Source organism: Rhinoraja longicauda, chromosome 6, assembly GCF_053455715.1.
Source record: "Rhinoraja longicauda isolate Sanriku21f chromosome 6, sRhiLon1.1, whole genome shotgun sequence".
Taxonomy (NCBI): Eukaryota; Metazoa; Chordata; class Chondrichthyes; order Rajiformes; family Arhynchobatidae; genus Rhinoraja; species Rhinoraja longicauda.
Genome location: NC_135958.1, coordinates 75,179,785 through 75,203,158, shown reverse-complemented (window position 1 = coordinate 75,203,158; position 23,374 = coordinate 75,179,785). Strand labels below are relative to the sequence as shown.

General features: G+C 38.0%; 1 protein-coding gene across 7 annotated transcripts in view; it reads right to left on the bottom strand.

The window, feature by feature from the left end:
- cyth1b (cytohesin 1b) overlaps window positions 1-23,374 on the bottom strand; it is a 160,915-nt gene that overhangs the window by 3,177 nt on the left and 134,364 nt on the right. For 6 of the 7 annotated variants that reach the window (XM_078401354.1, XM_078401358.1, XM_078401356.1 and 3 more), the window contains 4 exons: window positions 21,841-21,989; window positions 21,128-21,240; window positions 5,215-5,293; window positions 229-300 (listed from right to left, as the gene is read on the bottom strand). In XM_078401354.1, the coding sequence (XP_078257480.1) occupies window positions 229-300; window positions 5,215-5,293; window positions 21,128-21,240; window positions 21,841-21,989 (413 nt within the window). The remainder of the gene's footprint in view (window positions 1-228; window positions 301-5,214; window positions 5,294-21,127; window positions 21,241-21,840; window positions 21,990-23,374) is intronic. The other variant, XM_078401352.1, reaches the window with a different exon arrangement.

The window sequence follows — 23,374 nt, the reverse complement described above, 5'->3', positions numbered from 1 at the left end:
AAATCCAGTTCTTAAAGTAATGGTGAAAAGTTATTTAAAGGCAGTTTCTTCGTAACAAAATTTGTCACATTTCACTTAAACTTCAGATCCTCCTAATATTTTACGCTGCTGCAATTGACAAATCACAAAATGCTTTGCAGGAATGACAACCAACATAAAAATCTGCTGAATTAAAACATATTAGAGAAAGATTTTTTTTGAAAAGTTTAGAATTTCTGATTAACTTACTGGCTTTTTTGAGTCTTCTACTTCTCGGATGCTGAGGTTTTCAAGTGGAATGATTCCTCTGGGTTCTTTGTCCTGCAAATGTACCACTCTTTTAAGCCAAAATTCACAAATAATAATTTCCATATTATAATATACATAACATTCCTTAGGTTTTGTACATGAAAGTAAGAACAGTGTACCTTCTGCTTTATACATCAAAAGGAATAGATGCTGATTTTAATTACATTAGTTTTTGTGGTCTGATATGAATGCTAACCATAGCATCCAAATGCAATGAAATAGCCTGAACAGGCAAACCCGATTGAGAATCCCAAGTCAGAGGACTCCCAGATAGGCAATTAAACGGTTGTATTTTCCTTAGCAAGCTGGGAGCAGTAAGGGAGCTCCAGTAATGAAGGGAGTTGGATCCAGTTGCAACAAAGCAAATTTGTATCTTCTCCACCCTGGCCAATTCACCCTGCTCCACCCTTGCCTAAGCCAAGGAGATAGCCATTTAAAACATTGATAATAATAATACATTTAAATTATATAGCGCTTTTCAGGAAACTCAAAAGACGCTTAACAGAGCAAACAAGACATAAAAACAATCAAACAAACAAAAGATTTGTCCAGACGGAGAAGCGGCGAACAAACAGCGCCAGTGCCCTCTCACGTCAGGGTCCGACAGTAAACAATAAAGAACACAAGACAAACAATTACAATTTAATACAGACAACCATCACAGTGATTGCTCCAGGCACACCCTCACTGTGATGGAAGGCAAAGAAAAGTCTTATCTCCTCCTCATTCTTCTCCCGTGGTCAGGCAGCCAAACTGCTGCCGCGAGGCGATTGAGGCTCCCGACGTTTGAAGCCCCCGCCGGGCGGTGGAAAGTCCCAGGGCCGAGCCGAGCAGGCCGATGAAGGTCCTAAGCTCCCACCAGGCGATGGAAAGTGCCGCGGCCGAGCCACGCAGGGCGATGAAGGTCCTGCGAACGGGTCGATCGAGCCTCACGATTCGGGGCGGTCGAAGCTGCTGCGGCTGGAGCTCCCGAAAGCCGGTCGCCAGCCAGGGACCTGCGAGCTCCCGATGTTGCGGTCCACAGGGCCCACGGCCGAAGCCTCCAAGATGGTAAGTCCAGGCCCTGCGACCAGAGTCTTCAAGGTCGATCCCAGCTGGAGGCCGCCAACTCCACAGTGTTAGGCCGTAGCGCGAACGGAGATACGACATGGAAAAAGGTCGCATCTCCGTTGAGGAGATTTAGAAAAAAGGTTTCCCCCACCCCCCCACCACCCCCCCACATATACAGAGCTAAAAATAGATCAATACATACATTTAAACGGTAACAATAGACAAAGACAGAAGAAAGACAGAGAGACTGCCGGTGAGCCGCAGCCGCAAGGCGCATTGCACGCATGAGATCCAATGCAGTATACAAAATATAAGAAAATTGATTTTGCACAAAAGTCAAGCTGATTTTATAAGCTCTTGTGTTTCCATAAGGAACTTCTCACACCTGCATCAAAAACAAACTTGCAAAACCTTTCAGGTGACAGCAGTGGTACTTCTCTTATACAATTATTCAGACTAATGTACATTCAAAAAGATCAATTGTGTCCCAACTAAGTTTTAACCAACCGAAAGGGTACCAGTGACTGAAAAAAATATTTCACTAATTTAGCATAATACAAACATAAAACTTGGCCTTAGTTTCAAGATATCATCTGTATCACTTTAGGCTCCATAAGTACACTAAATTCTTTAAGCACAGGAATATAGTTTTTATATGCAGTGCAGTGACATTCTGTTCTGCTTCCTTCATATTAACCAATCTGGAGTCCATGGATAAAATAAAATCTTCCTCAGCACAGCATCCTAACCAGATATTCCTGCATATCATTCAAGCTTACGTCCCTAAACCTATATCATCAGTAAATGACAACCAATCAGTAATATCGAAAAAAAGAGTAAGACTCAGAAATAGTATTTTGGTAGGAGTCATAATGTGCATCCTCAAAAAGACACACTGCAATGTCAGCCGTTGCAATGGCAGTGATAATGAAGTCAATGGAATCAAGTTCCAGGTAGTGTACAATGCACTGTGACACTACAATACAGTGTGTTTAATAATACTGATCAGGAATCCTTGTTTTATATTTAAAGGAATTTTATCCAGCTCATCTGAGAGAGTGGCAAATATATTGAATAGGGTACGAATGCTAGCCGTGGTAATGCAATGGAATAGCCTGACCAGGCAAAATACTTGTGAAGGAAGGAACTGCTGATGCTGGTTTACACCGAAGATAGACACAAATAATTGGAATAACTCAACGGGTCAGCCAGCAATTCTGGAGAAAAGGAATAGGTGACGTTTCGGGTCGAGACCCTTTTTCAGACTGATTGTAGTGGAGGAGAACTCTTCCATTTTGAAATTCTAACAATACAATACAATACAATATATCTTTATTGTCATTGTACCCAGGGGTACAACGAGATTGGGAATGCGCCTCCCACACGATGCAATAATTTAAGTAATTTAGACAACAGCAACCCAACGAAATGAAACAATTGTAACAGTTTTAGACAGGGTAAAGTGCAAGTTGATCTATGCGTTGTGGCCATCCGGCTCAGCAGGACCGGTTCATAGCAGCTATGGCCCTGGGGATGAAGCTGTTCCTGAGTCTGGAGGTGCGGGCGTAGAAGGCCTTGAATCGTCTGCCCGATGGAAGGAGTTCGAACAGACTGTTGCAGGGGTGTGAAGTCTTTGTGGATGCTGGTGGCTTTTCTGAGGCATCGTGTGTTGTAGATGCCCTCCAAGTCTGGTAGCTGTGTTCCGATGGCCCTCTGAGCTCTATGGACTACCCGCTGTAGAGCTTTCCTTTCTGCCTCCGTGCAGCTGAGGTACCACACAGGGATGCCATGCGTTAGGATGCTCTCTATGGTGCAGCGGTAGAAGGTCGTCAGCAGCTGTTGGGGTAGACCAGACTTTTTCAGTGTTCTTAAGTAGAACAGTCTTTGTTGTGCCTTCTTGACCAGCGCAGCAGTGTTATTGGACCATGTTAGGTCCTCCGAAATGTGAGTGCCCAGAAACTTGAAGCTGGACACTCTCTCCACACTGTCCCCGTTGATAGAGATCGGGGCATATTCCCCGTTATATGACCTACGGAAGTTGATGATCAGCTCCTTGGTCTTGGTGGTATTTAGGTACAGGTTGTTATCCGAGCACCAGTCCGCCAGGTTCTGCACCTCCGCTCTATAGTTTGTTTCATCCCCGTTGGTGATAAGCCCGATCACCGTTGTGTCGTCTGCAAACTTGACAATGGTGTTGGTGTCGAATGCAGGTGACCATTGACTAACCATAGCTTCTCATTTTGTATTGTATTGATTGGGAGCTTGAAGATAAGACACCATCAAGTTAAAATCACTGGGCTTCGTAATGCAAAGGTCAGAGAAAATGGTTTTCACCATGTTCACCCTCACCTCAGTTACAAGGGCGATTTAAAATCAAGACTGGAAAAACTCTCATTCAAATGGAAGCTGTGGGCAGCACAAACATTACTGAACCATCTGAAAAACTGTGCACTCAGACTAAAGAATCAGCTTGCCAAAAAATCTGATGTCAGTTAGCAAAACACAACATGCTGGAGCAACGTGGTGGGCTAGGCAGCATCAGGAGAGGAAATTGGTCAGAAAACATTTCGGGTCACGTGACCATTCCATCTACAAATGCTGCCTGGCCTGCTGAGTTCCTTCAGAAGTTCATGTTTGGCTCAGGATTTCTGCATCTGCAGTCTTCTTATGTCTCTAGATCGTAAATAATTATTCTGCAAGGAAATCAAAGGCCCAAGCGGGATACGTGTTTGCCAGCGGCTGAGCTGCAAGATGAAATGGTGGAACCTCATTAAACCTTAAGAAATAGCAAACAAATCCTCAAGAGACTGGCCACTTTATTATCTTACAAAGGTAGGCCTCAGCGGTGCTTTAAAGTTAACGTGGCACTCAGCTTTCCCAGGGCAAGGAAAATTCTTCTACTAAATGGTGGGAGATAACAGCTTCAAAGGAATCTTGAAAGCATGGAGGAGCCAATCTCTCAATTTTAGCCTCTCTGCTGGCAAATGCTGTCTTTTGCCCCAATTGTCACATTGATGCACTGTGATCTGAAACATGCCTGTCACCCTCCAACTGATCTTTGGTCTGCAATCATTTATCCCTAACTCATTGATGCCTGACATTCCACTGCTTATCTCCCCAATTCATGTCCCTCATTTTCCTGACCTAGACAAGTTTTTAGTTATTTAAAATGCTGATTGATTAAATATTTTAGTTGTTAGATGAAGGAACTCTATATATTGGAAATGCTGATCAGTTCCAAGTTCTTTTTTTCATATTATCAGGTAACAATATTTTATATTTCATATATAACCAACTTCAGAATCTAATCAATTTCACTTTTGTTTTGCTTGAGTTCCCATAGTTGCCAATAGGATCTGTATAAATAGTCTAAATGGGGTCAGTAACAACTGCAATGTAAATAGAAAATATTAAGGAACCCATGTTGGGATGTTCTTTTAACAGGGCTTGAGGGGTGTGGGTGTAAATCTGGGTTTAGTTTTACGCATCCCTCCCCCACATTACTACATTTTCCTCATTTTGCACTCTCATTGAAGAAATAACCACTTACTACATAAACTACCATTAATCAGTACTTTGGTGAATACCAATAGACATTTAAAAAGCTCTGTCATTTATTATCAATATTTGGACTTCAACATTGAATGCAGTTGCTTTGTACTTCAATTGCTCTCATTGACATTTGGGGGCAATTCAAAACTTTACACCTCTTGTGCTGGATGGCCCTTCGATAGTTAATGCCTGTACTGACATCAACCAAAACCTGATTTAACCATACGAAGCACTGACTCAAATATTTTTCCTTTTAAGAAAAACAGAACATAATTTATCATACAGGATAAGTAGCATTCTGAAAACTTAACAGCCCTAACTTACCGTGGTGTATTCAAAGTAGTACAAGCAGTTGTCAGTCAAAATAAACCAACGTCGCTTCCACGTTTTCACTCTTCCACCTGTAGTTTGACAAATGTGTGTGTGACAGGAAGAAAATAACGAGAAAATGTAAAAGGTTCACAAGTATTTCATTAAGCCTGAGGCATAGCAGAGTCTTGTGATTGTGTCAGTCTCCTTAAAATGTAGGCAGCATTATCATTTATCCAGTCCACAAAATTATCCATGCAATTTGGCCAATATCCCGCATTCAAAAAAAAAGTAAATTTATGTGCCACAGGGCTAAGAATTTAAATTTGTTATCAGCTGATCAAATAATGAAGAATATTGTTGAGGACTTGGAGAATGACGCAAAACAAGGCGATGCTTGGAGATAGTAGCACAGAATAAGGTAGCATGTTTTATACACATATACAACACCACATGCCACTGATTGGATGCACATCATAATGAACGTCAAGGCTTCTTCTACAATATTGCTATCAGGGTGAAGTGAATTTTATCTGCATAAGGAAAAGGCAAGGCATGGAATTATGAGCTCTTAGAATGGATTGCAGGATCAAAACATGATTAGTGACAAGAGAAAAACATGATGATTGCAGATCATATCAAAGTGAGAGATCAGGTTTCACCTTAAAATTACTCAGAGAAAAAAAAATTGTTTCATTGACTGTATTGCACAATCAAATTAGCTCAAAGATGCTTTAGGGTCAAGTGAACAAAGAATTAATTGCTTTACAAATTACAGTGTTTTATATAACTGACCTAATTCTAAACATTGTCTATTTTCTGTTTGAATATAACTAGCAAGTTATAAAATTGGAGCTGACCTTTTTTAAAGATCAAATAAATAAATAAACTAAAATAGGGAAGAGAGGAAGCTATTTCATTTTGCACTTAATTGAGAATTAACACTAGCTTATTGGCAGCAACAAATACCGTATCCTATTCACACTCACTGACATCTTAGTTTAGTGCATGATAAGAGAATATGATATATATATAATGGTAATCTGTTGTATTTACTGGAGCAGAATAACTTGGAAGGGTCTGTCTTGAAGCAGTACATATACAAAATAAGTTGAGTCAGAATAATAATTTAAAAAATGAACTGCTTTTAAAATATCTGCTGAAATTGCATGAGATCGTCCAATTAGCCTTGATGTGAATATAACACAAATAAAACAGCTTCAAGTGGATATCAAGATGATTTAGATGATTTCCAGCAAGGAACATTACAGTAAAACATATTGAACACACTTTATTCCAGTAACATTCTGAAAGAAAGCCATTAAAGATTGAGAAATTAACATCAAGTAAATTCAACAGGATCCATTGATTAAAAAGTTTTTTAAATCAAGTATTCATTAAAACAAAGCTAATTGGATTTGGGTGAATTTAAAAAAAAATGCATTTTATAAAGGACTAGACCAAAATCAACACTGCACAACAAAATGAACTGTATTACCACTGGGTCATGGGATTAACCGGAATTGTTGCAACTCTTAAATGGAACAAATCATCTCTTGAAATAATTAATGGGGGATGAATGTCAGAAGTCCAGTAGGCCTCCAGAACAAAACCCTTCTTGTGCAGTTCAACAAAGGATGTTGGTCAACTCATATAAAAGCATGCAGAGCAGTTAGATGTTTAAAAAATGTGTATCGGAGCTTGCCTCTTGAATTGTTCAGAAAGGAGATTCTTATATTTAAACCACAGCACAAAACCTGGTGACTAGCGCTACCATCTGGACAACTAGTTAAATAACAGGGAAACAACAAACCTATCAGATAGACACAAAAAGCTGGAGTATCTCAGTGGGACAGCATTTCTGGAGAGGAGGAATGGGTGAAATTTCGGGTCAAGACCCATCTTCAGACTGGTTAGGGATAAGGGAAATGAGAGATATAGATGGTGATGTGGAGAGATAAAGAACAATGAATAAAAGATATGCAAAAAATGTAACGATGATAAAGGAAACAGGCCATTGTAAGCTGTTTGTAGGGTGAAAATGAGAAGCTAGTGCGACTTGGGTGGGGAGGGATAGAGAGAGAATGCTGGGCTACCTGATGTGAGAGAAATCAATAATCATACCACTGGGCTGTAAGCTGCCCAAGTGAAATATGAGATGCTGTTCCTCCAATTTGCATTTAGCTTCACTCTGACAATGGAGGAGACCAAGGACAGAAAGGTTTGTGCAGGCATGGGAAGGAGAATTAAAGTGTCCAGCAACCGGTAGATCAGGTTGGTTTGCCCAGGCTGAGTGAAGGTGTTCTGTGAAACGATCGCCCAGTCTGCGTTTGTTCGCCGATGTACAAGAATTCACATCTTGAACAACTGATACAGTAGATGAGGTTGGAGGAGGTGCAAGTGAACCTCTGCCTAACCTGAAAGGACTGCTGGGGTCACTGGACAGAGTCAAGGGAGGAGGTATAGTGACAGGTGTTGCTTCTTCTGCGGTTGCAGGGGAAGGTACCTGGGGAGGGGGTGGTTTGGGTGGGAAGGGATGAGTTAACCAGGGAGATGCTGAGTGAACGGTCTCTGCGGAAGGCGGAAACGGGTGGAGGGGGAAAATGTGGCTAGTGGTGGGATCCTGTTGGAGGTGGTGGAAATTTTGGAGGATTATGTATTGCATGCGACAGCTGATGGGGGGGAAGGCAAGGACTCGGGGGACTTTGTCTCTGTTGCAACTAGTGAGAGAGGGACCAAGGGCGGAGCTGTGGGCTACCAAGGAGACACGAGTGAGGGCGTCATCTATGATGGGAGGGGGGGACCCCCGTTCCCTAAAGAATGAGGACATCTCAGATGTTCTAGTATGGAACACCTCATCTTGGGCGCAGATGCGGCATAGACGGAGGTATTGGGATTAGGGGATAGAGTCTGCAGGAAGCAGGATGTGAAGAAGTGTAGTCGAGGTAGTTGAGGGAGTCAGTGGGTTTGTAATAGACGTCAGTCAATAGTCTATTTCTTGTGACGGAGATTGATATCAAGAAAGGGGAGGGAGGTGTCGGAGATGGTCCAAGTAAATTTGTGTGCAGGATGAAAATTGGTGGTGAAGTTGATGAAGTCCATGAGTTCTGCATGGGTGCAGGAGGTAGCATTGATGCAGTCATCAATATAACGGAGATAGAGTTCGGGGATACGACCAGTGTATGCCTGGAACAGGCATAGCTGGGGCCCATGAGGGTGCCCATAGTTACTCCTTGGACGGAGGAAGTGGGAGGAGTCAAAAGAAGTTGTTGAGGGTGAGGACCAGCTAGGCGGAGTAGAGTGCCAGTAGAGGGAATTTGGATGGTTCTGCGGTCGAGGAAGAAACAGATGGTTTTAAAGCCTTCCTGGTGGGGGATGGAGGTGAGAGTGACTGAATGTCCATAGTAAAGATGCGGGAGTGGAGGGCTCGGAAAGCAGAAGTCATTAAAGAGACGAAAGGCATGCGAGGCATCATGGACATAGGTCGGGAGAGATTGGACCGGGTGTATAGGATGGAGTTGAAATCATTTCCGTGGGACAGAAGCAGGCAGAAACAATGGATCTGCCAGGGCAGTTGTATTTGTGGATTTTGGGGAGGTAAAAACAGGCTGTGCAGAGCTGGGAAATGATAAGGTTGGAGGCTGCCAGCCAGAAGTGATGAAATCAGTAATGGTGTTTGAGATTAAGGCCTGGTGCTCATCTGTGGGATCATGGTCCAAGGATATGTAGGAGGAGGTGTCTGAGAGTTGTCGCCTGGCTTCAGAGGTCAGTGCGCCAGACTATATTTCACTTCCACAAAAGGGCTGATTTGTCATTGGAGTAATTGAGCCAAAAGAACAACAATTTATTTTCACTGCACCTCGGTACACATGACAATAAACTAAACTAAACTATTTCCAGGGGTGGTAATGTTGTTTATAATGGACAGTTCTTCAGTTTTGTTCCCCATTAAATACAGTTGAAGAACTTTGATTTCCTTTATTTTTAAAAAGATAGTATATATTCTTGCAAGCTTTTCAAATCCATTATCATATAGATGACATTTGTTTTATTCTGCATTTCTACTGCCCTGTTCCAAACAAAATCTAGACAGAAAATGTGAGTGGTATTTGGAACTGCCATCACAATAGCACACTGTGTACAAACTATCACGTTGTAGATCTTGTCTGATGTCCTACATAATGATTATTCAATTAGAATTAGGTCAGTTATATAAAACAGTGAACGGAAATTAAACAGCTAATCACAAATGGGAACGGTTGAGCCACTTCCTCATTCCTGACTAAAGTATGTCATTAGTTGAGGCCTGAAAATCATGGAAGATAGTGTGAAGGAGGACAAAAACATCTTGTATAGAATACAGTGGATCCATTTTTTTAAATGTCAGAATTTTAGATTTACTTTAGTTAACATTGCAATTTTTTACACAACACTGACTGTTTTCAAGTATCAACATTTAACTTCCTTTTAAGTTTTAATTTCTAAGAAAGTGGGTTGCTACATTTTCTATTATCTCCTTTTGTAAATGTTTCTGTAAAAACACGCCTCTTTGCCTCTGCCACTGAAACAACAGAATGCATTGCTGCTTGGAAATAACCATCAATTGTGCTCCCAGCCAGACTCTAGAAGGCCTGATGTAGACAGCCCATCTATAGAATGGGAGCAGGCAGAATACAGTGTAAAACTGGGAACTTGAATTCCACAGCAGCACATGTTCATGCTCCAATTGAAAATTAAAGGAACATTATTTTTAAAAATCTACATCAATTCTTTGTGTCACTGCTATTACAAAAAAATTAAAATCTCTTCCATTAAAACTTAGATTTTATTCCTTATTTTAAATGTCAGTGACTAGGTCTAATTCTGCAGTTAGAAAACACTGAAAAGTCAAGAATACTGCCAGAATTTAAAAACTAAAACTGTTGAAAGACCATTGGAAGAAAATTATTTATCTTCACCTTGATATTCCAGATATTAGTGTTCCTGACATATTAGTCAGGGTTATAAATAAAAATCAAATCAAATATTACAGAATTATCAATTCATTTTAGTAACTAATGGTAGTCCATATCTCACACCACAGTATTCAAATATTATTCAGTGGTTTTGCATGAGGGAACATGTGGAATCTGTACATTTACTAACAAAGAGTGTTAAGTAGTTCTAACTATTGAATATTTGTAAGACTATTAAATTGTGAATGAATTTAAAAGGGAATGGAGAAAAATATTTAAAATTGAATATGTGTTGCAATATCTGCCAATGACAGTGGCTGTACCTGTATAAATGTTATAGAATTAAATGTAACACATTAAGTTATCAGCTCTATTAAATGGAACTGCAGTTGAAGAAAATTGCAATTGTTAGGATGGCACAGTGGGAATAAGAAGCAGAAGACTGGTTTCTAGGCCAATTAACAGCCACATCCATTGCACAGTAGATCACTCAAGAAAGGTAAATTCATTAATAATGTCACTGGAGTGGCCCAATAATGACTTGGCTCAGGAATTCCTAAGGTAGAAATGACAATATATTTTTATTAACTATTAAAGTTATTGCTAATGATTTTTTTTAAATCTAAAATTAGAACTATTTTGATCAAACAGTATATTTTTACCTTTGGAAATAATTAGTGTCAAATATGAAATGTAAATTATATCAGAATGTGCTTTATTCTTCAAACCTTGCAAGTTTAATTAATGTCAGTCAATTTGTATCGGTGCATGTACATTTTAATTAAATGTAATATTTATGCACACATTCATTATTGATGTTTATCAGCGACTGGGGAAAAACAAGCGAGAAATGAACTTAATTGTCTTAATGAGGTCTTCTGCACACTTAAAATAGTACAATTAAATTCAAAATAACATCAAATTAAAGATTCATCTGTAATTCTGTGCTTTCAAATACAATTTAAATTATCTTGCTCCATTCACAGAATCATTCAGCTTGAGGAAACTACTTAGTTCATCTGTCTGTGCCTGCTTTTTGTAAGTGCTAGGTAATTAGTCCCATTCCTCTGCTGTTACCACTATCAAATCTTTGCTGTCTTGGGATGTGGAGTGAGGGGAGGGAGGAGTATGAAACGGGGACTAATTGCCCTATCTATTGGCACTGCTAAGGTGATGGTAGATTTTCTCTTTGACCTGCTGCAATCCTTTTGGTGAAGGCGTTTCAGCAATGGTGTTATGGATGGATTTTCAGGATATTAACCCTGTGACACTGTAGCTATGACAATACATGCCCATCAGGATGATAGATGGCTCAGATTATGAAGATGTGATGATATTAACTACCTAAACATATCTAACAATTGAAATCATGGATTAATGAGCAGTTCTGAAGATATGAAACAGACTTGAGTTCTGGCATGTTAATATACAAATAATTTAAAAAATTTAATCGCCCACAGCTATCGAGTGAATAAATTCTGGACGCATGTCAAAGAATATTTCTTCGAAGTTATGTCTAGTTTACAGGAAATTAAAGGAATCTCTTGTAATTTCTACATCATGTTCATCATTCTTTCAAATGTAAATGCAACAAGCATAATCTCACATATGATTTTATTTAAAATCTTTTGTTAAATTTCAAGAGTCAAGCTTGAGCTTTTAATCGCATGTCGTCCTATTTACCTTCACCACCACAGGCTCTGGGTTTTCCACTTATCAAACACTTCATTTAACCTCCAGAACATTTAGGATATGAAAATCAGTAGGACACTGCAAAAGCAACTGTCCCTGTAGGACAAAAGCCACAGATTGATCACCATAAAAGCAAAATAGCAGTACAGTGGAAACCGTTAAGTGCATAATGCTTCTACAAACTTTTGTTACCCTATCAATTTGCCACTAATAGGTTTGATTTACTAACCGAATAATGTAGGAATACTTTAAAGAAATATTACCTTAATATTAAATTTTGGATTAAAAAGTATGTCTACATTGCATCATTATTTTGGGAGATTCCACATTGAATTCAATTAGTATATGTTTTTCCGTTTTATTAAGCTTATATTTACATTTATGCATTTAAGAGTGATCCACTGCAATGCTACCTTAAGCTCACACGTAGCAAAGAGCTAACAAACACCCGCTAATGAAAGCAGCACACCTCTACCACCAGCTGTCATAGACAAAGACCAGCAGCACCCTGGGCACAATTAGCTACATGGCAGTGGTACATACCTCCTGTGTGCATAAGGAAAGAGAGCCAGTCATGTAACAACCAAACGGGAAGGAAAGAAAATTAAAAAGGAAAACAAAATTAATTTTAGAAATTAACCCTTTGAGTACTAGAATTGCAGAAGTGACTTGATAAACCGACTTTGCTTTAAAATGAGAAAATTAAATACAATTTCTATTGCTCTTTTGAATTTTAACTGGAATATTCTGAACACCCATATTTATTCTAATATCTTTGCAAAGTTTCAAAATAATTTACTATTTCCTTTTTAAAAAATTCTCCAAAGGGCGACTTGACAATTCCAACTTTGCCATTTTTGCACATGGAATCAAAAACAAACCTGGAAATGTATGAAACCCAATGTTGGAGAATCCATTTTAAATGTTTAATAAAATGCTTGAAGGGCCAAACTGTAAAAAATTAATAGATTATCTTGCTAGTTATGGGTACATTTCACACTATTAAACCTTGGGTATCTCTTAATTTAGGCTATTTTCCTTCAGAAGAAAAATTCCAAATCATCTTTTAGGTTCGTAGTATATTTTATTAATGAGATTTCTTTCCTACTTTTTCATAGTTGCCTGACCTTCTTCATGGCGAATCTAAAACCAAATTAATTGTTTACCTTTTTGGAACTCCCAATGACCAGAACATTCATTGAATCATAATGAGATATCAGGCATATGGCAGCTGGAAGTGAAATTAGGCCACCATGGATGAGTACAATGAACCAGTAAGAAAGTGGCCAACACACCCCATATGAATGGGTTCCTTTGACCACACCATTGAGAAATTAAAGTTACCCCTGATGATAGCTTTCACTGTTAAACACAACTTTTACTCAAAATGAGAAAAAAGTCTCTGCACAGATATTTATTTGAGGTTGAATCCATGCCATTAGCAAGCTAAAATAAAGTTCGAAGAGTACCAACAGCCTAATCACTGATCGCCAGTTTTGGATAATTAATTCTTCAGCAATATAACTTTATCACATAACAAAGGTGAATGTGAAAAGAAACATAAATTTTATAATTTTCATTTCTTTGATGTCAATTATTTAACAGTTTCTAATATAGTTAATTCATTAATAAATGTCAGATTACTGAGTCACAACTGTATTCTGAGGTGCTATTCCAACGTTTAATGCCCTGTCTAAAATAAATTATCTTGCCAGTTGAATGCAATGATACACACAGGATTGCTCAAAGGGTTAAAATGAATAAACAGAACTTTCAACATAGGTAAAAATGAAATTATTCAAATCTAATTATCAAAATTATAACAAAATATTTTGTATTTGAAATGAGGCTGAAGCGTTGAACCTGACTTAGATTTTGAGAAAGTCTACACAAAAACCTTTACTTTACCCTTAGTTATGGGGATTAACCCGTACCATTAATGTCAAGTTGCTTTACATCAATATACTTGCAATATCATTTAACTATTTCATTTAGTGACAACCACAAAAGTCAAAATGTTACTGTTGTTTCCAGCAACAATATTAAACAGTACACTTAATTGAACAATTGATCTCTCACTTAATCAATGAATTATACTATACCAAGATACAAACTCAATACCGTTGATAAATCAAGTCTCACTAGTCCCACCTGCCTGCATTTGATCCATATCCCTCTAAACTTCTCCTATTCATGTACCTGTCCAAAGCGTTAGAAGGTGGATTTCTGTTCCCGATAGGCGAGGCCAATTTTTCGTGCACCAAGTAAAGGATGCAACTGTCAAAATGGATAAAATTTTGCATCTATATCGATCTGCACCCACCCACAAATAATCCCAAGCCAGAGGTGAGGCAGAATTTGACATGCAGCAGTTTTCTCTGTTCTTCATAAGGTCATAAGTGATAGGAGCAGAATTAGGCCATTCGGCCCATCAAGTCTTCTCCGCCATTCAATCATGGCTGATCTATCTCTCCCTCCTAATCCCATTCTCCTGCTTTCTCCCCATAACCCCTGACGAAGTGATAACCCCATGCAAGTCAATTATCACTGGAAATTATCATTACATTTAATAAACAATTAAATCCTGTCAACACCCAAAAAGATTGTTATTACTTCAGGGCAGTCATGTTGAAAATGTGGATAGACATAAAATGCTGGAGTAACTCAGTGGGACAGGCAGCATCGCTGGAGAGAAGGAATGGGTATCATTTCGGGTTGAGACCCTTCTTCTGACTCAAGAAGGTCAGAAGAAGGGTCTCGACCTGAAATGTCACCCATTCCTTCTCTCCAGAGATCCTGCCTCTCCCGCTGAGTTACTCTAGCATTTTGTTTATCTTCAGTGTAAACCAGCATCTGCAGTTCCTTCCAACACATGTTGAAAATGTGGTTCTTTTCAACAACTTTGTAAAAGGGCAAATATGAATTATAATTTTTAATTAAATATATGCAGATTATCATATTTGCAGCGATATTAACTTATTCCAGCAAACCTAATCAAAACTACTTTGAATTAGACGAAAATATGTTGACATTGAGAACCTGAAATAAAAACAGAAAATATTTGATGTACTCAATAGTCCTCAACCTCTGTGGACAGAGAAGAATAGTTAATATTTCAGGTCGTGGATCTTTCACTAGAAATTGAAAATATTTGAGATATATTAAACAAAAGGAGATAGGAGAGAACAATATTCAAGATCTTGATAAGGCTGAAGGCAAAATAACCACCATCAGCTGCTGCATAAAAGAAAATGGGGACTGGTTATATATTACGGAATTGTTGAACTCCTCAAAGAAACTGGAAAGGTAAAAATAACTAACCAAAAGATGAAACGGTTCTTCATGCTGCATCAAACTTCACTAAATAGGATGACAAGGACAGTGTGGGCAAACATTGAGTAGGGTGATGAATTAAGATGATTGGCCTGTACTTATTTCCTCCAAATATTGGCTTTGCAATGCAACCCATATGGTTCCTGCAATTTAAGGCATGTTCCTTGTTCCCACCCTATTCAGACCATCTAACTGTTTTCTCCTTCTGCCCCAATAACTGGGAGAGCAGTCCCACAATGAAGTCAAGCATCAGCCTGACGTGGTTGTCCACATAGACAATCATACATTACAGATAAAATGCTCCTCCATCATAATCCCAAGATATACGACCACCATCATTCTATATTGGATCGACTCAGAATAGATCCAGCATGTTAAAACCTGAGGCACTGTGGATAATCAGCAGCAATACAAATGTACATAATTATAATCCGTAACCTAATGGTCAGACATCATCATTCACTCTGCCATTACTACCAAGCCAGATCGCTGGGGAATGCAGAAGTGCCAGCTGGAAGAGCACCAGCAATACCTAAGGTTGGGGTGCCAACTGAATGAAGCTGTCACATAGGACTATGTATGTGCCAAACATCATGCAATAAACTTCATTAATCGATCTGATAACCAACAGAACAGATCAAGGTTCTGCATCCTGTCACACCTGGTTGGTCACAACTAAACAGCTGAAGGGAGGAAGAAGCTCCAACAACATTCCAGTCCTCTGTAATGGTGGGGTCCAGTACAAGAAAGCTCAAGGCAAGATGAAGTATTCACAACCAAATTCAGCTAGAAATGCCTACCCCTGAGATCCCACCAAAATAAAAAGATCTTCAGTCAATTTAATTCAAACAAAAATGATATCTCAAAATGGCTGAGAGCATTGGATGCAGCAAAGCCTGAGGAACCACACAACATCCCAACCCTAGTACTTAAGACCTGTACTCAAGAACAACAGTCACCTAGCAAAGCAGTTCCACTACAATTACAAAATGGATTTATATACAACTACTCATGTATGTCCTTCTCACAAAAATCAGGACAAATGCAATCCAATGCCCAATTAAATAATGCCCAATCAGTCAAGCATCAATCAGTCATTGGCCAAATGGCAGTCATTAATAATGCTGTCAATGGTAGTTACTTACTAATAATCAAATCACCAATACACATCTCGGGTATTTATTCACAAAATACTGGGGTAACTCAGCAGGTCAGGCAGCATCTCAGGAGAGAAGGAATGGGTGACGTTTCGGGTCACACGAAACGTCACCCATTCCTTCTCTCCTGAGATGCTGCCTGACCTGCTGAGTTACTCCAGCATTTTGTGAATAAATCCTTCGATTTGTATCAGCATCTGCAGTTATTTTCTTATACACATCTCGGGTTTTACCAGAACAATCACATTAGATCTCATTACATCTTTGATCCAAGCAACTCAATCAAAAGAATAACACATTACACAAAAATAGATGATTTTTGGAAGTCATTACAGACCCAGGACATTGCAGTAGGAGCTCACTAGGGCTACTTCCTTGGCTCAATCATCTTCAGCTGCTTCATCAGTGAATCTCTTCCCATTATCTCAGAAGTGGGGGATGGTCCCTAATGATTGTACAATTCCTTTCACATTCCCACAACAAATGAAGTTGTCTATTCCAAACCTAGACTGCATTCAAGCATAGCTGCTATGTTGTAAATAACATACATAGCACAAAATGCTAGACAATGACCATTTCCAACAAGTCAGTAGAACAAGAGTGTTTAACCACCTCCCTTTGATATTAGATGGCATTACCATTGCCAGGTCCTCCAGCACCAAAATCTAAGGATAACCACTGACCAGAAAGTCAATTGGATAACCATGTAATACTGGAGTCACAACAGCAGATTCACCATCTCATGTCACTAAGGGTCTCCATCAGTTTGGAAAATAACTTCTCCTTTGCCTCCTAAATCTTCAACAAACAATTTCCCCGAGATCAAATTAACACGCAATTCCCGAGTGTAATACGGGACAGTCCACAGCAAGACTGGGCATCATCACTGGACACTATAGGGGAACCATTAACAAGTGAGCTGACATATTTGGCCTTCTGAATCTTTCGATAAGTTCTGTGGAAACGCTGCCTCTGTATCCTCATTCACCAATGACACAAAGACTGAAATATCTACAATACCCTTCACAACTTGTGAATATCCCAAAACATTTTACAGATAAAGGATTTTTTTAGTCATTGTTGTAACATTGGAAATGTGGAAAACAAATTGCACACCGAAATAATCAGTTTATATGAGGAAGGGATATATATTTGCCAGGACACTGGGGCAAATCCCTGTTGTTCCTCAACTATGTCCAACCTTACTGAGCAGCCTTAGTATAATATTTCAAATTTTTTAAAATCGCACTTCATACAGCGAGGCATTGCCTTGTTACAAGATCTCTGTGCTCAACTTTCTGTGTCTGGAATTCACTAAAGACTGGACTCAGAGGCTACCAGCTGAACTACAACTTTCACCTTGCTTAGTATTCCCAGGGCTTTTAATTAATTTTAAATAATATAAATACAGTTCTTATTATTTACTTTTGACTGAAGATTCAGACTATGTGCTCTGTTGATTTATCACATTGCATAATTTTAAATTGAGAACTTAAGAAACTTTAATTATCCTGTTATTATTTTATTATTTAAAATATGGAAATTAAATATCTTAGGTACAAAATCTTTCAATCTAAAGTACTACTAACTATATTATTTTATACAGTTATATTTCAAGGCTTCACCGATGTTAATCATAAACATTTTTCAGAACAACAATTTTTTTGGCCACAAAATAGATATTGGATATTGATAAAAATATTTCCTGGTTTATATCTGATCTTTGCTTTTTAATTTTGTACTGCTTACGTGCAGCAATTAATCATGAATAATTCTGCACTCCACCTGTATTTAAGCTTAAATTTCAGTTTCATGGATAACATATTGTTTTTCTGGTAGAGACCATTCTTTTACATTTAAGCTTGGACCAATGATTAGTGGTAACCAATGACTGGAAGCAAATATTCCACAGGTCAATCTTCGTCTTTCCTTAATCAACGATGTTCAATGTCCACGACACTTTGTAAATGTTAATTTTTCTGTGGAATTGGTCGTATGGATTGTCACAGTTTTCATCTGGAAATACAGATCGCATTCAAATGGAGGTACCAGAAGTTAATAGCTAAGGTATTAACCCACTATGTAATTCAGTCCAGTCTCTGAAGACCTATTTTATGAATTTCAATTGAAACTCCTATTTGCAGACGAGAAAAAAATAATAAATAGTTAAAATTACACCATAAATCTATGGTGTGCAGGCACACAAGAATGATTATTATGTATTATAATAGCTCTCAGGTGTATTGAACATTAATGACTTCAATTTATAGAACCCAGATGTAAGAGCTCTAATTTACATAGCTAGATCTAATCACTAATTCAAATCATGCATTTCTTTAAACCTACGGGGGAGAAATTTACATCAGGGTGCTTGCACTAAACACACAAGAAAATAATAGTTTTGTATTGTGTCATGCTTCTGAATTTAATGAGACCAAATTTCAAAGACCGAGTAGCACACAAAAGTACTACTATATTATATGTTTAATGTAAGCAACAGGAGTGGTTCCCCCTGAGGGTAAACACCCCAACAATCAGAATAACCCCTTTTAGTTCCAAACCAAAACTGCAGAAGTTATTCCAATTAGTTATGGGTAGAAGCCCTATTCATAGCTGAATGGAAGCTTCCAATAATTGAAATTAATTACCAAAGGTGATATTAATAGATCGTGCATGTGTTCGTGCTGCATGGGTCTGTGTATTAATGTGACAATCAGTAGCCCATCTTTACTTAATTAATGTCATTGTAAAATCAGAGTTCAGAGGAATGTTATACAAATACAACAACTAATAGTTTGCTGAACTCTGCATCAATTTTTAAATAAGGAATTAATTACAAAAGAATGCCATTTAATGGAAGGAAAAATGACATTGTCAAACCCTCAATTAATGACATTTATGATCATAAAGTGTGAATGTATTTAAATGAAGACAACTTTGTTTGTAAACATTTATCTTGACAAACCTATGGTTAAATAATTGATTATTGATAAATTATAGTTGAATAATTAAATCATTTTTCAATATGATCAACAAAAGTTTCAACAATTTTGGTGACATTTGCAGCGCAGGATGTATTTGATTAGAAATGAGATTAAGCAGCAATGGACATTTTAATGGAGGAAGAATAAAGCAGAGAAAAATGGTTTGTAATGAATGTCACATGTCCTCCTAAGAATGAAGAGTAATTAGTAGTGTTCAATAAATTTCAAAACAAAATTAATCAGCAGGTTTTAATGGTTGAAGTCCTAGACATCCAACTTCCAAAATCAGAAGCAATATAATTGGTTTCTTAGTATTTGCTAAATAAATGGACAAATCAATAACTTATGAATTTGACCTGAAATTCTTACGAATTTACTTATCAACCGCCAGTGGCATTGTGAAAAGTTAAGACTAATTCTAACTTGGGAGGATTAAGGTAAATACATACCATTTAAGAGCATACCATTCTCATTTTAAAGCTATGCATTGTCATTTTACACAATATACTTTCATTTTGTTTATAGGCAAATTATAATATAAAGCAGTATTTTTGAAGATACAAAGGTATCACAAAGGTATATTTTTGGACAATCACATTTGTATAGTCTTAATGACAGACAATATTTCAGCTGATTATAGTAATCCCTTTGTTAACACAGGAAATAAAAGTAAATTGACATTTGGTCAAAACCCCAGTTATCTTGAAGAAAATTTGGTTTCTAATACCAGTAGCACAACTAAGCTGAGCTGCACTACTTCCAAAATTATTAGCGATCAATTTTACCATTTGTTACATACACAGTGTAGGAGCCATTTTGTGTTTATTAGCTATCTTAGCATATTATATTATTTTGTATCCTGCTGTATTATGTTTGGACACCAGGGGCTTGGCATGAGATAATACTGGGCTTACGTATATGGACTGGGAGGAGCCATGGGAGGGGCCAGAATTATGAGTATAATTCAGCCAGCACTTACATAATGCGGCAGTTACGTTAGGAGCCTGCTAAGGTTTTAGCAAGTTAATAACAGGCTAAGAAGGAGTTACGGAAAGATACTAAGTTCTTACCAAGCAAACAAGTTAACGACGGGAGATATACTAATCTGTTTTGTATTGCTACTTCAATAAACGACTAGCTAAACTGCAACGTCGTGAAGATCTCTGTTGTTATTTGCGTCAAGAAATATCGCTCCACTCCTTCGTCAATGGTATGCTTAAGGACTTTATTAGGAAGGACTAAGTTGCTGCTACACACAGCATTATGTTACCTTGGAAACTGGGATAGAAATTCTATGAGAGTACATCAAGGAAGATTCCTAGAATTGCTTTCTTAATAAACCAAATGCTTGTTCCATGTATTTCTAACATAACAAACATGATCCATCTTTAGCCTGTTTAAACTATTAGAAAAACTATGTAGATCATTACCTGCTTTTTTTTCCAAGGGGCGGGGTATATGATAAAAGGAAATTTGAATACATTACTAAAATTTTGTTTGAAATATGCCAAGATAGTCAAATGTCAATCATCCTAACATTTCACTACCTTTATAATTGCAAAGAAAACTATATACATAAGTTTATGTTTTTCTATACTTAAATCATACTAACTTTCACAATGCATTCTTACTTGTTTTTACAATTTGAAGTTCTTAAAGAAGGATTCATATCCTTCTCTGTAATTTACCTTCTTAAAACTGCTGTCACAAAATACTCCAACATCTTATCACATTGCAAAGATTACTGTAGTGAAAATAATCATGATTCCCAGAACTGGAGACCTTCTAAAACTAAACTGTTAACTCACCTAATTTAAGAAGCCAGCCCTCTCGATCTGGATTAAAGAACGTGTGGGTCAGGTCATTACCATCATCTTCTGGAATTTTGAATGGTTCGTTCTTAATACTTTCATAGAGATTCTGTTAACAAATGTCAAAATTGTTTATATTTCATTAGAAATTATAACCGGGTTAAAATATTACAGTACAATGTGTAATGCTGTGAGTATTTACTCCAGCCACATTGAATGAGAATTTTTGGTTAGACTGCCATAATTGCTGACAAGTTTATTTACTGGAGGTGAGTATTGTGCACCTGGATGCTGCAAGTCTTAATTCATTGGATGGGAAAAGTAACTCTCATCTCATGAACTGACAAGACCAGCTGAATTAGGAATTGTAAATCCTTATGGTAGAAGATGTTATAAATGAGAATTCAAATTAAATGAACCGTGGAAAAAGGAGAAGAAATGAGCAATAGCCTGAACACATGTAAAACATTCTTATTTACACATAATAGTTTTAGAGGTTAACTTTTGAACTAATATAATAAAGCTCTCCCTTATTATTGTAATACTTTTTGTTGTGTAATGAGAAATTTGAAACAAACAAATAAAGCTTATATTCTTCTGGGCCTATTATGAAGCCATAGTGGGAACTAGTTACCTGTTTCAAAATATATGCACATATTACTCACTACTGCCCCTGTCACACAAATGCAGGAATAATTGTGATACTGACTCGTAATAGTTCTTCAGGCAAGTCACCACCATCGTTTATTCCTCTGTTCATCAGAATAAATCTTTCCACGAGGGGCTTATCCTTTACATTTGGATTGTGTAGGCTGGTATTCAGCATAATAATCGCAAAAGATAAAACATAGCATGTATCTGCAAAGAAAACCAGACTACAGGTTTGTACATTAATAAAAGGTCTTATAGTGCCTTCATTAGAAGAATAAAGTGCTAAAATGTGAAATGAACAGAAATAATTAATTATAGTAAAATATGATGCATATCTCTTAAATCATATAAAGTTCAAGTCTTGGGGTTGAATTGTACTATTAATAAAAATGAAAATGTATGTTATTAATATAATATTTTGATGCAAAATTTCCAAAATTTGAATTAGCCATTTAGCAAAACAAAAAAAAGGAATTCTTTTTGAAAGAAGCATCCCTACATGCTACTCTGCCTGTCTGTGTTTGCCCCAGCATAAGTTGACACTGCCCTTTTCCTTATTACCCCAAATATCAAATTAATTTAAACAACAACAAAATTAGAGCACATGGTATTGGGGGTAGGGTACTGACAGGGATAGAAAATTGGTTGACAGACAGAAAGCAAAGAGTGGGGATAAATGGGTCCCTTTCGGAATGGCAGGCAGTGACCAGTGGGGTACCACAAGGTTCGGTGCTGGGACCCCAGCTATTTACGATATACATTAATGACTTAGATGAAGGGATTAAAAGTACCATTAGCAAATTTGCAGATGATACTAAGCTGGGGGGTAGTGTGAATTGTGAGGAAGATGCAATAAGGCTGCAGGGTGACTTGGACAGGTTGTGTGAGTGGGCGGATACATGGCAGATGCAGTTTAATGTAGATAAGTGTGAGGTTATTCACTTTGGAAGTAAGAATAGAAAGGCAGATTATTATCTGAATGGTGTCAAGTTAGGAAGAGGGGATGTTCAACGTGATCTGGGTGTCCTAGTGCATCAGTCACTGAAAGGAAGCATGCAGGTACAGCAGGCAGTGAAGAAAGCCAATGGAATGTTGGCCTTCATAACAAGAGGAATTGAGTATAGGAGCAAAGAGGTCCTTCTACGGTTGTACCGGGCCCTGGTGAGACCGCACCTGGAGTACTGTGTGCAGTTTTGGTCTCCAAATTTGAGGAAGGATATTCTTGCTATTGAGGGGGTGCAGCGTAGGTTCACTAGGTTAATTCCCGGAATGGCGGGACTGTCTTATGTTGAAAGGCTGGAGCAATTAGGCTTGTATACACTGGAATTTAGAAGGATGAGAAGGGATCTTATTGAAACATATAAGATAATTAGGGGATTGGACACATTAGAGGCAGGAAACATGTTCCCAATGTTGGGGGAGTCCAGAACAAGGTGCCACAGTTTAAGAATAAGGGGTAGGCCATTTAGAACGGAGATGAGGAAGAACTTTTTCAGTCAGAGAGTGGTGAAGGTGTGGAATTCTCTGCCTCAGGAGGCAGTGGTGGCCAGTTCGTTGGATGCTTTCAAGAAAGAGCTGGATAGAGCTCTTAA